Here is a 12,616-nt window from a genome sequence, read left to right as displayed (position 1 = left end):
TAAATATGTATTCATATACCTTTTAAAATTCTTATTTTGCTCGTTTTTAAAGTAAGGCTGTTAAAGTGGATTTCGCAATTAGCAGCCATTGTTAAAGTCAGGTGGGCGATTTGTGAACAGTTCAGCCAATCAAAGAGGTAGCTGTGTTAACCCGAAGGCATAAACAGGAAGTCATTTACATACAAGGCGCGAAATTCAAGCGTGGTATGGCGGTGGGGAATTCAACGTCTTAGTGAGTATAAATGATGAACACATTATCACTTAAATCACATGCTGAAGTACATTTATGACCATATGTAAAGCACCTGTTGATATGTCAGAAGCGCCTGGAAAATAATATCAAAGTGTGTCTGGAGAACTGCTTTTTATTTGCCCTATATCTTTGGTTAGAAGAACCTCAAGAAGAAAAGAGTAAATAAGTAAAGTGACATATAATGATTTAATAATGGGATTTATGTTGCAATGGTGGAGTTAATAGTAGTAGTAGTACCATACTGGATGAAGGCCTACGGGTTTCCTCTTAATAGACTTAAATGCAAGCTTTAAAAAAGGTCCATCTTATCTTATCTCATCTTATCTTTACAATCTAATGCATTAACTGCCATTTTAAATATTATTGCTCTCTAATGGCAAGCAAATGCATGATTGTAGAAAGGACAGTAACACGAAGACTGCTTGCTACCTCAGCACACAGCATGTAGATCTACTTTCTGTGAATGTCTTTTAATGTACCCTTTTTAATAGCAGATTTTGCACACACAAACCAAATACAAATGTCTGATATTTGCACACAAAAAGTAGACATTTAAGTTTTTTCTATTCAGGTATTTTAGGGGAAACCTTTGCCAAAACTCCCTGGCCCTGAGCATGTCGACGTTTTTAGACGATCTCAGCCATCGCCTGGACTTCTCTAGCTGTGGGGAGGAGGGCAGCAGCAGCAGTGACAACAGCTCCGATGACTGCACCTTCAGGTTCCAAAGTCCCAGGATTCAAAGTCCCAGGATTCAAAGTCCCAGGATTCGAAGTCCTAGAATCCGCAGCCCCAAGATCGGCATCCCCCGGATCGGCAGTCCCAGCTCTGCGTGCCGGACGCCCAAGGTGCAACGCCACCGCAGCAGAAACGACACAATATGTTCCCCTTCGCAGTGTACTAGCCCCATACCTTACGCTTCCTGGAGGAAACTGAGGCTGTGTGACTCTCCCAGCACACCCAAAGTAGGCAGCAATTCAGACTGATTGTGATCTCAATTTTAAACCAGTTTTACTTAAGTGAAATAAATTGCCTTTCTCTTCCCCCCCTATAGAGCTTACTATCTAAGTCGTCCCAGCCTTGCTCCAGTACTAAGATAGGTCGCCCTCCTAGGACCCTGCGTTTTGCCTCAGCTACTGCCGCTAACCACATAAAAGCACCCCTGGTCAATGTTAATCCTTTCACCCCCGATACAGTCCGCAGGAACAGCGAGCCACAGTGGAGGAACTGCGGTAGAAGTGATGACGATTATGGACGCAGGTATCTACTGCTTTGTTGTAGATCTGTGAGGTTATGAATTGTAAACACCAGCTTGGCCCAACATTTTAGTCACAGATGGGGATTTGTTTAATGTGGGAGAAATGTGTAATTGAGAACATCACAGGGAAATAAATATGACTGTATTATGGTGTAGGTGTCACAATAAGACTTATTTGTAAATGGAATTTAATTGGTTGCTAGAGATAACTCACAGGAATGACATTAAAATAGTTAGAAGATGGATACTTTATTGATCCCAATTTGGGAAATTATTGTGTTCAGACATTAAAATACAAATACTTAAAAGTTAATTGACAATTAAAAATAGTATATCAAATATAAACAATATAAAATATTCTGGATAATAAATTATTCTGGATATATAATTCTCCATCTCATACATATGCCTGACTTGTTAATCCCTTACTAATGCAGTTTCTTTAAAGAGTATGTAAAGGCCCTTTTTTTCATCTTCCAGGATGAAACACAGCCTAACGTCATCTGAGGAGGATGATGAAGCCTTCCTCCCACCTAAGGTACAGCTATTTTCATCAGTGCGTTTATGGTGAATGTAACCCTCCCCTGTCAGATGTTTCAGATATGATTTCATCGTCAGGCTTTCTCATCTTTGTCCGCCTTTTCACTTCTTTTTCTTGTCCAAAATGACATGCTGCCAGTGCTACTTCTGTGATTTCTCTAAGGAATCTCCAGCAAACAGAAAAGCCTGTCAAAATCCTCATCTCTGATGGAAGTGCTACCGTATTTGGTTACCCTCAAAGAAAAAAGACCTGATTCTCCTCGCTGTAATGAAACTCGGGACTGCCCTCTGTGACGTGTGTTCTTTCTTTAGAAATTTAATTTGGTTTTTACCACAAGGCCCTCCGTCTGTTTATCTGGCAGAGGCGAGCTGTCCAAGCCTTTATGCTGTCACGCTATGAGAGTGAGTTCCTGGAGCTGGAGTGCATTGGTGTGGGCGAGTTTGGAGTAGTTTACAAGTGTGTGAAGAGGCTGGATGGTTGTTTGTACGCCATAAAACGCTCTCGCCGACCCCTGGCAGGCTCTACCAATGAGTGAGTCCGCAGCATGTCGCTATGTGCCAGATACAGATAAGTCCCCCCTTTTTATTTTGTACGTACATTGATCCAATTTATCTGACTGTTTTTGTCATGTCTTCTCAGGCAGTTGGCCTTAAAGGAAGTGTATGCACATGCTGTTCTTGGGCACCACCCACATGTTGTTCGCTATTATTCAGCATGGGCAGAAGAGGATTGCATGATTATTCAGAATGAATACTGCAATGGTAAGTTTCTCATTACTCCAAATTAGGAAGACCCAAACACATTTCTAAATATCTAAATAAGTTGACTCAATTACATTTTGTGGATTTGATGTGTTTGTGGCAGGTGGAAGTCTTAGTGATGCCATTGTGTCGAAGGAAGAGCAGGGTGAGCTTTTTACAGAGGATGAGTTGAAGGATCTGCTCGTACAAGTGTCCATGGGGTTAAAGTACATCCACAGCTTAGGCCTCGTACACCTCGACATCAAACCAAGTAAGCCTCATTGAGCAGTTCTAGGTCTGCATTTCTTGTTCTGTACAGTCTTAACAAAAAAGTGTGCCATCTCTTGTTTCCACTCTTTAAGGTAATATATTCATTTGCCAGCGTCCCAGCACAAGTGCATCAGGTGAAGGGGAGAGTGAGGAGGAAGATTACCACAACGCTTCAGCGGGAGTCGTCTACAAAATTGGTATTTTATTTAAAGTTGGATAACATTTTTTTTAATTATGTTTTTTTTTTTTTTACTGTCAAGCCTTCTTGTTTCTGCAGGGGATCTGGGTCATGTGAACTCAACCAACAGTCCTCACGTTGAGGAAGGGGACAGCCGCTTTCTGGCCAGTGAGGTCCTTCAAGAGGTAACGATGTTAAAGGAAAAGTTGGCTTAGGTTCTCAGTTGGTTGCACCTCAGTGTAGGAATTGTTTCTAATGTTCATGTCTTTCTGCTGATCAGGATTACAGCCAGCTGCCCAAGGCGGACATTTTTGCTCTTGGCCTCACCATTCTGCTGGCAGCCGGTGCTCCTCCACTCCCTCAAAATGGAACCGAGTGGCACAGCCTTAGAAACGGAGAGCTCCCGAAACTGCCAAAGGAGCTATATGCTCCCTTCAGAGGCCTACTTCAGGTAGTTTAATTTCTGAGCTGATGTTCTTGTTTATTTGAAAACTATAAATGCCATGAATAGTTACTGTTTTTATATAGTGATAAAAATGAGTTTTCACCAGCAGTTATATATATATATATATATATATATATTTTTTTTTAGTTGTTGCTGGTTCCAGACCTGACAAAGCGGCCATCTGCCAGGGAGCTGTGCAAGCACCCAGTCCTGCGGGAGGGGAGGACGGGAAAGGTGGCCGCTCGGCTACGCCAAGAGCTCAATGTCGAGAAGTTCAGGACAGCCATGCTTGAAAGGTAAGAAGGACACAATGTTTGAAGATTCTTGCATACCAATTGAAAGCATTCACTTATTTCTGTTTTCTCCTCAGAGAGCTCCAGGAGGCTCGTCAGGCTGCATTGTCCCCCAAGCAGAACCTCCCTCCACGGTTGAAACTCGCTGCAAAGGTGGGGTCCCTACCCAGAGCACAGAGGCTTATTGGCGGGAAGGCGCCACGATCCATGAGCTTTGGCTGCACAGGTTATTGAATCTAATGGAAGGCCCACATGCCAGTCTGAAATTAGTCACTTTCAGCAACCAGGCTGTTGTCAAAGGAAACCATGTCTCTCAGATAAGGCAGGGTGACCCTTTCCCCAAACAGCAAAGACTTTCTTGAGACTAATATAAATAAGCGGATGGACAGTTTTAACTCGCATGTCGATATCATTGGTTTTAAAGGACTAGTCTGACTGACTTAAACACTTCACAAAGTGATTTTCTGGCAGTTGAATTTTAATTGGTGCAATGTACTTTCTTTAGAACTGTAAATAAACATGTTAATCTTTTTATCAGTTGGATTTCCTTTTTTTGTTTTTATTGGATTGAGCTTTGTAACTCATAGTTGTGTATTCTGTAACCCAGACAAGTACATTTGGAAAAGCCACACAGGGAATTTCCAGTGGCTTTTTCTTTTGTTATCTAGACCTGCAGCCAACTGTATGACTGTATGTGAAACAGTGATTGGGAGACTTGGAATGTAGGCTGAGACCTACGTGAAAGGTTATTAATGTAATAAATACATGTTTTATGAATCACATGCATAATTTAGGCTTTTCACAACAGGTCACATCAACCCAAAGTGGCATGAATAGCAGTCAAATAATTTTCTATCATCAATTTGTTTTATGAAGTAAAAACTTAAGTCATTAGATACTCAAAGATAAAGATGCAATTGGAGGAAGATTTTTAAATAACACAATGTTGCTTTATACACAATGGGGCAAATGCAGTGGTGGAAAGTAACTAAGTACGTTTACTCAAGTGCTGTAATTAAGTTCAGTCTTGAAGTAGTTGTACTTGAGTATTTGTGCTGCTTTATACTTCTGCATGACTACAAGTCAATATTGTACGTTTCTCCACTACATTAATTTAACATTTAGCTACTATTCATAACATTTTACATAATTGACTAACTGCAAACAAGTAGAATTATAGAACAAAGTATATTTTTTGTATAAAAACTTTTATCAACAAAAGTTAAAGAGCCTGTGACACCATCCCAACAACTGTTGTGCAATGAAATATTGGGCTACTAGTAATCTCGAACCGTCAGTTTAAAAAAGAAAAAGCGATACCGTTTCGTTAAATATCAATAATTTCGAACATCGCGGGGAAATTCCTTCACTCATTTTGAAGTTTTGGGGGAAGCCGGAAGTGACGTCAATGCGGGAACGCTTCGAGAGCCAAACACGGACAAAGTGTGTTGTGTCATGCGTAGAAATGGTGAATTACTGAGTTTAGGCACGTTAATAACGTTTTAATGAAGTTGACTACAGTATATTCATATTTGTCAGTGCTTTCATGTCAATTCGGCGACATAAACATAAATGATCGTGGTGAAGATGATGATTACATTAGGATTACAAATCGGGAGTGAGAGCTGCTGAATTTCCTCCCGTCGGATGTGATATAAAAACAAATCGATTATTTTTGTGGTTATAAACTCAAGTGGATGAAACTACATTTATTAGTGCTTTCATGTCAATTCGGCGAACATATGATACATTAAATGATGAGTGAGGATGATGATTAAAAATCGTTTGTTTGAGCCGGTCTGCATTTACTGATGAGAAAACAAACCGATGCTTTTTGTAGTTGTAGTACACCAACAACGTGGATTAAACGTGTGGTTTTTTACCACAATGTTGGGGAAATTAATGGATAAAATGCACGGAGTATTATTATTATTCCCACTCCGATCGGGACACTAGGTCCACCGTTTCCCCGCAGCGAGGCTCCCCCCGTTGACAGTTTACGTGGGCTGGGTGCAGTGGCGGACTGTGGGTGCAGTGGCGGACTGGCCATCGGGACGAATCCCGATGGGCCGGTACCGAAGTGGGCCGGTCGGATAAGTAACTAGCACATCCCCCATAGGCGGCGCGTGAGGCTCAGGTTTGAGAAGGCTAAATAACTTATTTTACCTGACGCTGCCCGCCTCCGGCGTCTATAGAAAAGAGATCCAGTCAGTGTGCGGAGTTTAAATCTCTCAAGTCATATTACAGGATAAAGGAAATACAGTTTAAACTGCCGTATGCATAGAAGACGCCGACGTGTCGCACTTATCATTCATATTACATCATCAATCAGATAATATAATATATCATATATTTCCTTATCTGAGTCAGCCTCATCTGGCCGTGCAACACTCACAGTGTCACAGACTGGATGCAGAAGTATTATTTAACACATTATGTTGACGAAACACTCGAGACAAATGTAATTAAAGTCAGATCCACTCGTGTCTTAGACGTGAACGCGCTCTCAGCTGGAGAGAGAAACCCTGGCTTGATTGACCGAGTTGATAACCAGCGTCGTAGGACCGCTTAGCGAGATCTCGTTTGTTGTTGTTAGTTTGTTTGTTACTCAAACATATCCAGGGTCTGTTGAACTGGCTTCGTAGTACAGGGCACAGGTGGCTAGCAGCGCTAATGTCAAAGACACAGACATTATACATTATATTTGTATTTTACACCCCCCACTCCCCCCGTTGACAGCTTACTAGCGGTACCGAAGTGGGCCGGTCGAGAGTTCCGGGATGATTTGTAGTCCCATTCCACCACTGGCTACATGACCATATGATCGCCCATATTGACGCACCTCATTCCTAAACTTAGAAGATACAACATAAACCGATCCTTCAGCCTCATATGAGCTCTCAGACACGTTCAACCTGTCATCGCTGTCTGAGCTTGCTGCTGTGTGCGCCGTCGTGCGTTTACATCTGACTGTATATATATAAAGGTTTACATGCAGAAGCTGGGATCCTGAACGGTGCAGCTGGAGCGCTGTGCCCGCAATGACGTCACCCATCATTTGGCGGGACTTGAAGAATCCGCGAGAAGATCCAGAAAATTGTCAACATTGAAGGCAGATTAACGGTTATCAAAGTACAAATATCCAAAATCAGTTCAGTAACGGTTTTCAAGGGGACCATATTTACTCAAATTGATGGGTTTGGATGATGGGGGAAAACCGTGTCACAGGCTCTTTAAATGCTACTCCAAGAATAGTATAAAAATCATTTTCGAAATATATATATAACAATAAATGGATGGATAACAAATCAAACATGGAGGCATTTTTTCTGTTTTACTTTGTATGTACATTAAGCTGATAAAACGGTTTAAAGGTTAACGTTATCTGATTTAGCTGGGATTCTGTTTGGGACTGACTGTACAGATGGCAAAGTTGTGAGAACTAAAAAACTAAAATGCTTTCGCCTGTGCTTGAAGGCATCAGGAGTGTGATTGGTTAGCCCCCTCCCTCTCTCTCCCCCATCAGCATGTTCAGATTGATTCAGATCTGTTGTTGTGCGGCTCGCGCTACACTGCCTGGCTGCTTGATGCTGCATGGCACATCCCTCTCAATGGTCGCATCATAAGGCGATAAACTGTTACTTGTAAGAAGTAAAACAACTGACGTCCAAGGAACGAATGTGAGTGAAAACATCTATACTGTTGAAACTTATTTATCAATCATTTCCAGTTTTACTTTTGTTTTGAGTCAACTTTCCGGCTCGGAAGTTGAAGTAAGGCAAGCTAATGTAGCATAGATAACTTTAGTTAGCGTTAGCTTATCTTGCTAGCTTACCTGTAGACGGTTAACCCTGAAACAGTTCTGCAAATGCTACTTTAGCTTAGTTTAGTTGTTTTTCGCCCTGGTTCTGTAGTTGATACGGATATATTATATAGCTGTTTATATTGCTAATGTAACCCTAATCATGCTTGTCTAAATTACACACAATCTAGAGAGGTTATCGATGGATGAGCTGGGGGACCTGAACAGTGGGCAAAACGCTGCCCTGCTCATGTGGGTCTTCCTTCAAGCGGACAGTAGCACCCCAGAGTTCAGTAAGGAGCTTCTCAGCCTCGGCAAGGAGTTGAATTTTTCCAGGGACATCAACTTTAATCGCCCCTGTGAAGAAGATCTTGACGATGGAGACCTTGAAACTGACGGACACCTGCCCATCAGTGCTGCTCTACAGGATATTCTGCCTTCAGTGGAACTGCAGTGGCCCAGTGAGTAACTACATCAGTCCTTTTAACATGTACTGTACTAAGTTCATATAGGGAGTCACTCATATTTTATTTATTTATAGAAGGACCATGCATACAAAAACATTAATCTCAGCAAAGAGAAGAGATGCAATATGCCAGATTATAGCTAATAGCTAATTTCTATCTGTGGTCCTCAGACAGGTTCATAACAATCAATAAACAAATAATAACATTGCATTATCTCTATCAGTCAAACAATTTTAAAACCTGATTTAAGTACAGCTCAATAAATTAATACATAGTACACTTGAAATACACTTACATGATCTCGGTCACTCAAATAATTACAAAGCCTGATTTAAATTCAGGTTACGAACATAATACTTAGTACACTTCTAATACACTTCAATAAAATATCTAAGATATAGTATGACAATACAGTTCAAATTAAATAAAGTCAGATTACAGTGTAATTAATGTTGGCATGACTGGTTGCTTAATATCATTTTTTTTGCACCATAGGAAAACGAGTTAAAATCAGTACAGGTTTTAAGTTCAACTGGAAGAGTATTCCAGTGCTTGATGGCCGTAAACGAAAATGCTGATCGTCCAAAAGCAGTGCGCCTCAGAGGGATGGTTAGATCTGCATTTGATGCAGATCTGGAGTTTCTGCAACTCTGTTCACGGCGAAACTGAAAAAAGCCCCTCAATGGTGGTGTTGTAGAATTGTGAATGATTCTGAATACCAATCGAATTCGGGAAAGTAGAACAAGACTATCAAAACTGAACAGTTTGTATTTGGACAGTATATTGCAATGATGGTGTTTTAATGACTTTCTATCCATAACTTTTAAGGCTTGTTTATAAAGAACCTCAAGTGGTCTCATAGCAGTCTTCGTTGCTTGGGACCAGCAGGTTATACAGTAGTGAACATGTGATAGTATCATGGCATGCAAAAAGGTTTTCGATGCTTCTATGGTTAATGAGTTCCTAATATGTTTAAATTTGAAAATTTTATATTTCAGCTTTCTAGTCATGCTTCTAATATGGCTTTCAAAAGTCAAATTGGCATCCAAGATCACTCCCAAGTATTTGACCTCATTGACGTTTTCAATTATTTTACCATTCACACGAAGCTGTGGATGCGTGGTTGTTTTTTTCTTATTCGTGAAATACATTTTCACTGTTTTGTTAGTGTTTAAAGTAAGACACGAGTCATTTAACCATTGAGCAACTTTGTGCAGCGTAGACGAGAGCTTGGAGGCAACCTGTTCAGCATCTTTCCCTTGAGTGTAAACCACCGTGTCGTCAGCATGCATCTGGACGTCCACATCCTCACAAACAGATGGGAGATCATTAATATTAGGGTTGCCAGAAACTGACCATGATCAAAATCGATTATTCGGCAGCCCTGGCGAATAATAATCGATTATTCGACCCCCCCCCCCCCTGCGGGAGGAGAAAAAAAAACCTCAGACAAAAGGAATTCCGTTGTTTTCTTTACTGGAACATGTTTAACAGTACAAACAACAAACAAGCATGTCATCACAACGACGTGGCCTTGAAGTGAAGTTGGTAATGGCCGGCTGTGCTGCGTCTTTCTCTGTAACCTCTTTGGCGTGCTTCGCACTCACATGCGAACGCATTGTTGAGGTTGAGTTGTGATAGACCAACGTCTTTTCGCAGAGCTTGCATTTAACTTCCTTTGGACTTGTAAGTTCGAAGTAGTTCCACGAGGAGGAACTCTTTTTACCTGCCGCTTTGTTCATCTTTAGTCGCACGTGTGAGGGAGAGGGGGGGGGGGGGGTGGGGGCGGTGCACACGCACGCAGGCTTCCTCCAAGTTTACAGTAAAACAAACTGGTGGTGTGACCAATGACCCTTTACAATTATTAATACTATTACTATTATTAGCATATATATATTTATATATATTTTGGTTGAAACTAAGCCATAAAAAAAAAAAAAAACATAAATAATAAATAAAAGAAAATATATATAAATAAAATCGATTTTTAAAAATAATATTCGATTATGGAGACTGTAACGAATATTCGAATAATCGCTGGCATCCCTAATTAATATATATGCTGAACAACAGCAGTCCAAGAATTGAGCCTTGTGGCACTCCGATTGAGCATGGCTTAGTTTCTGACAGTTTATCATTTATACGGACACATTGAGAACGACCAGCTAAATAAGACCTGACCCATTGTATTGTGCTAACTGACAGGTTGAAATTGTTGAGTTTTGATAAAAGTTTGGTATGGTTTACCGTGTCAAATGCTTTTCGCAGATCAAGGAACACTGCTCCAACTATCCCTCCTTTGTCTAACTTAGCCTTGATTCCTTCCACTAAATAGCAGCATGCAGTCTCAGTAGAATAATTGGTCCTAAAACCAAACTGCATAGGATGGAGTAGGTTGTTGTAGCTTAGGTGTGACACCAGCTGCTCCGCGACTACTTTTTCAACTACTTTGGACACAACAGGTAGAATACTGATGGGTCTATAGTTGCCTACTTCTTTCTTGTCGCCACATTTAAAAATTGGTGTTACTAGCACTTGTACATCTTCGAAATCAGCTGTTTATCTCCATGGCTTGTTTTAGGCTGATATTATTCTAAAGTATTATTAAGCATGTCCTTGTAAAGACAGTGTCAGGTGTACTTGAACACAATTGTTAACTCATATAATGTTGATGTTGCCCTACCTTATCAAAGTCAAAGTTACTGCCATTATTAGCAACAAAAGTGAAGGAACACATATCATGGTCACTGAAGTGTACTGATGTTGATCTCGTCTTGTTTTCCTGCAGTGGGCCGGGCACAGGCAGCAGATTGTCAGCAGTTAGCAGAAGAGCTGAGGGAAATCGCCGACCAGCTTCAACAAAATGTTGTGAATCAGGCAACCCAGAACCTGAGCAGGAACATGTCCAACACCCCCTCTGCAGTGAGTGCTGTGAGCTCAGGACATGTTCATGTTGGACTGGATGTGTCTGTCAAAGATAATCCTTTATAATCTGACTCAAAATGTGGTGTTTTTTTACTTGTAAGATAATGATTATATGTTGTTTGAAATGGTCCAGTTTACACTAGGAACATTTGAATGGAAGTAAGGTGGTTTTAATTGTATGATCTGTTACATATGTAACTTGTATATATTATATTATTATGTAATATTTTTTGTAGTTGCATAATGTATACTAGTACTAGGTGATTAAGATATGTGATCATGCATTTTAGCAACAAAAACAATTACGGAAAAAAGTGTGAGTAGTATTTTCACTACATATCTAGCAGAGCATATTTATTATCTACTTTCCCTGCATAAGATAAGTTTGTGCAGAAGGAAGGCTGACAGGCAGGTAGGCCATCCAGTTATCTTAGCCGGGCCGGCTAAAATGATTGGTCGTGCTTTTTACAATACTATGGCTTCCACAGATGACATTTTTTATGGATTTGTTGTCAAAGCACTTAAGATATTCATTGCTATCGGGATGTTAAGAGCTTTCCATGGAATATAACAAAAAGTGTATCTCGAGCCGGTTTTTCAAACTTACCTTTAACTAACGCTGCAAAATAAAATAAGTGTGTATTGATTTGTGCTTAAATTGATTGAACACCATTTTGCTGTTTACATCAAGATGTTTGCCACGTGCAAAATAAAAAACCTCAAAAGATTAAATACTGAGATATAAACACACTAGTAATAATAAGGTGCATAGAAGTGTGTTTGTTGTTGCTCGTTAAATGACCTAACGGTGTCGATCCTATTGTTCCTGTTTCCCAGCAGTGGACGGAGCACCTGAGCCGGGAAGTGCAGAGTGTGATGCAGAGCGTGGGTCTGCATCATCTCTCACGGGAGAGAGTCATGCTGGCCCTCACGCTCACCCTGGTGAAGGGGGTGTGTGCGCTGGCCCCTCAGCTGCTGAGAAGTCTGTTCGTCACCGCGCTGCAGTTCCTCAACCCCGCCAGGGCTACCGAGGAAATGACTGAGAGACACACGGAGGACAGCTGAACCTGAAACCATCGACTGTGAAAGGTGCTGAGTCGACCGTACAGAGGAAAGGGAAGTGACACTGAACTGTTTGAGTTTATGCTTATATTTGAAAACGGGAAATGAATACACTTTAATTTCTTAACTTTGTGCTTTAAGTCTTTGTTTCCAATTTAAGCTTGCCAACATGTCTTTATTTTTATACTTGAAATACATCATTGTTGTATTTGATTATTTTGCTTTTGGCATATACATGTATGGCTGTTATTTAGTGTGATTTCATTAAATGTTTACATTCCCGTTATGAGTTTAATTTAAATCTAAAATTCTGTAAGATTGTATTTTATGATCAAATAAATAAATGTATTGATATGGCAATGGAAACGTTTAATCTACACAGATG

The 12,616-nt window shown here is 40.6% G+C and overlaps 2 protein-coding genes across 3 annotated transcripts; both read left to right on the top strand.

Moving 5' to 3' along the window:
- The first annotated feature begins 76 nt into the window (after nt 1–76).
- On the top strand, nt 77–4,512 carry wee2 (WEE2 oocyte meiosis inhibiting kinase). The gene is made up of 12 exons (XM_034085469.2): nt 77–232; nt 825–1,215; nt 1,305–1,510; nt 1,989–2,046; nt 2,411–2,580; nt 2,689–2,810; nt 2,914–3,060; nt 3,152–3,256; nt 3,337–3,422; nt 3,518–3,688; nt 3,830–3,978; nt 4,053–4,512. The coding sequence occupies exons 2-12, from the start codon at nt 868–870 to the stop codon at nt 4,207–4,209; spliced, it is 1,719 nt and encodes a 572-aa protein (XP_033941360.1). The 5' UTR covers nt 77–232; nt 825–867; the 3' UTR covers nt 4,210–4,512.
- A 3,002-nt stretch (nt 4,513–7,514) lies between these two features.
- Nucleotides 7,515–12,560, top strand: bida (BH3 interacting domain death agonist). 2 transcript variants are annotated; one of them, XM_034085008.1, is made up of 4 exons: nt 7,515–7,655; nt 7,969–8,238; nt 11,033–11,166; nt 12,010–12,560. In XM_034085008.1, the coding sequence occupies exons 2-4, from the start codon at nt 7,980–7,982 to the stop codon at nt 12,232–12,234; spliced, it is 618 nt and encodes a 205-aa protein (XP_033940899.1). In that variant the 5' UTR covers nt 7,515–7,655; nt 7,969–7,979; the 3' UTR covers nt 12,235–12,560. The 2 variants fall into 2 exon arrangements, with proteins under 2 accessions (XP_033940899.1, XP_033940898.1); XM_034085007.1 differs by having other exon boundaries at nt 12,007–12,560.
- The last annotated feature ends 56 nt before the right edge of the window (nt 12,561–12,616 follow it).

The sequence above is a fragment of the Pseudochaenichthys georgianus genome, chromosome 6 (assembly GCF_902827115.2).
Source record: "Pseudochaenichthys georgianus chromosome 6, fPseGeo1.2, whole genome shotgun sequence".
NCBI classification, from domain to species: domain Eukaryota; kingdom Metazoa; phylum Chordata; class Actinopteri; order Perciformes; family Channichthyidae; genus Pseudochaenichthys; species Pseudochaenichthys georgianus.
The sequence above is the reverse complement of the archived record's forward strand: the minus strand, read 5'-3'. Positions and strand labels throughout refer to the sequence as shown.

Coding starts and splice junctions, on each gene's coding strand:
- wee2 (XM_034085469.2), top strand. CDS start 868: ATGTCGACGTTTTTAGACGATCTCAGCCATCGCCTGGACTTCTCTAGC. Junction 2,047..2,410: donor AAGCCTTCCTCCCACCTAAG/GTACAGCTATTT, acceptor TTTATCTGGCAG/AGGCGAGCTGTCCAAGCCTT. Junction 2,811..2,913: donor TCAGAATGAATACTGCAATG/GTAAGTTTCTCA, acceptor TGTTTGTGGCAG/GTGGAAGTCTTAGTGATGCC.
- bida (XM_034085007.1), top strand. CDS start 7,980: ATGGATGAGCTGGGGGACCTGAACAGTGGGCAAAACGCTGCCCTGCTC. Junction 8,239..11,032: donor AGTGGAACTGCAGTGGCCCA/GTGAGTAACTAC, acceptor GTTTTCCTGCAG/TGGGCCGGGCACAGGCAGCA. Junction 11,167..12,006: donor TGTCCAACACCCCCTCTGCA/GTGAGTGCTGTG, acceptor CCTGTTTCCCAG/CAGTGGACGGAGCACCTGAG.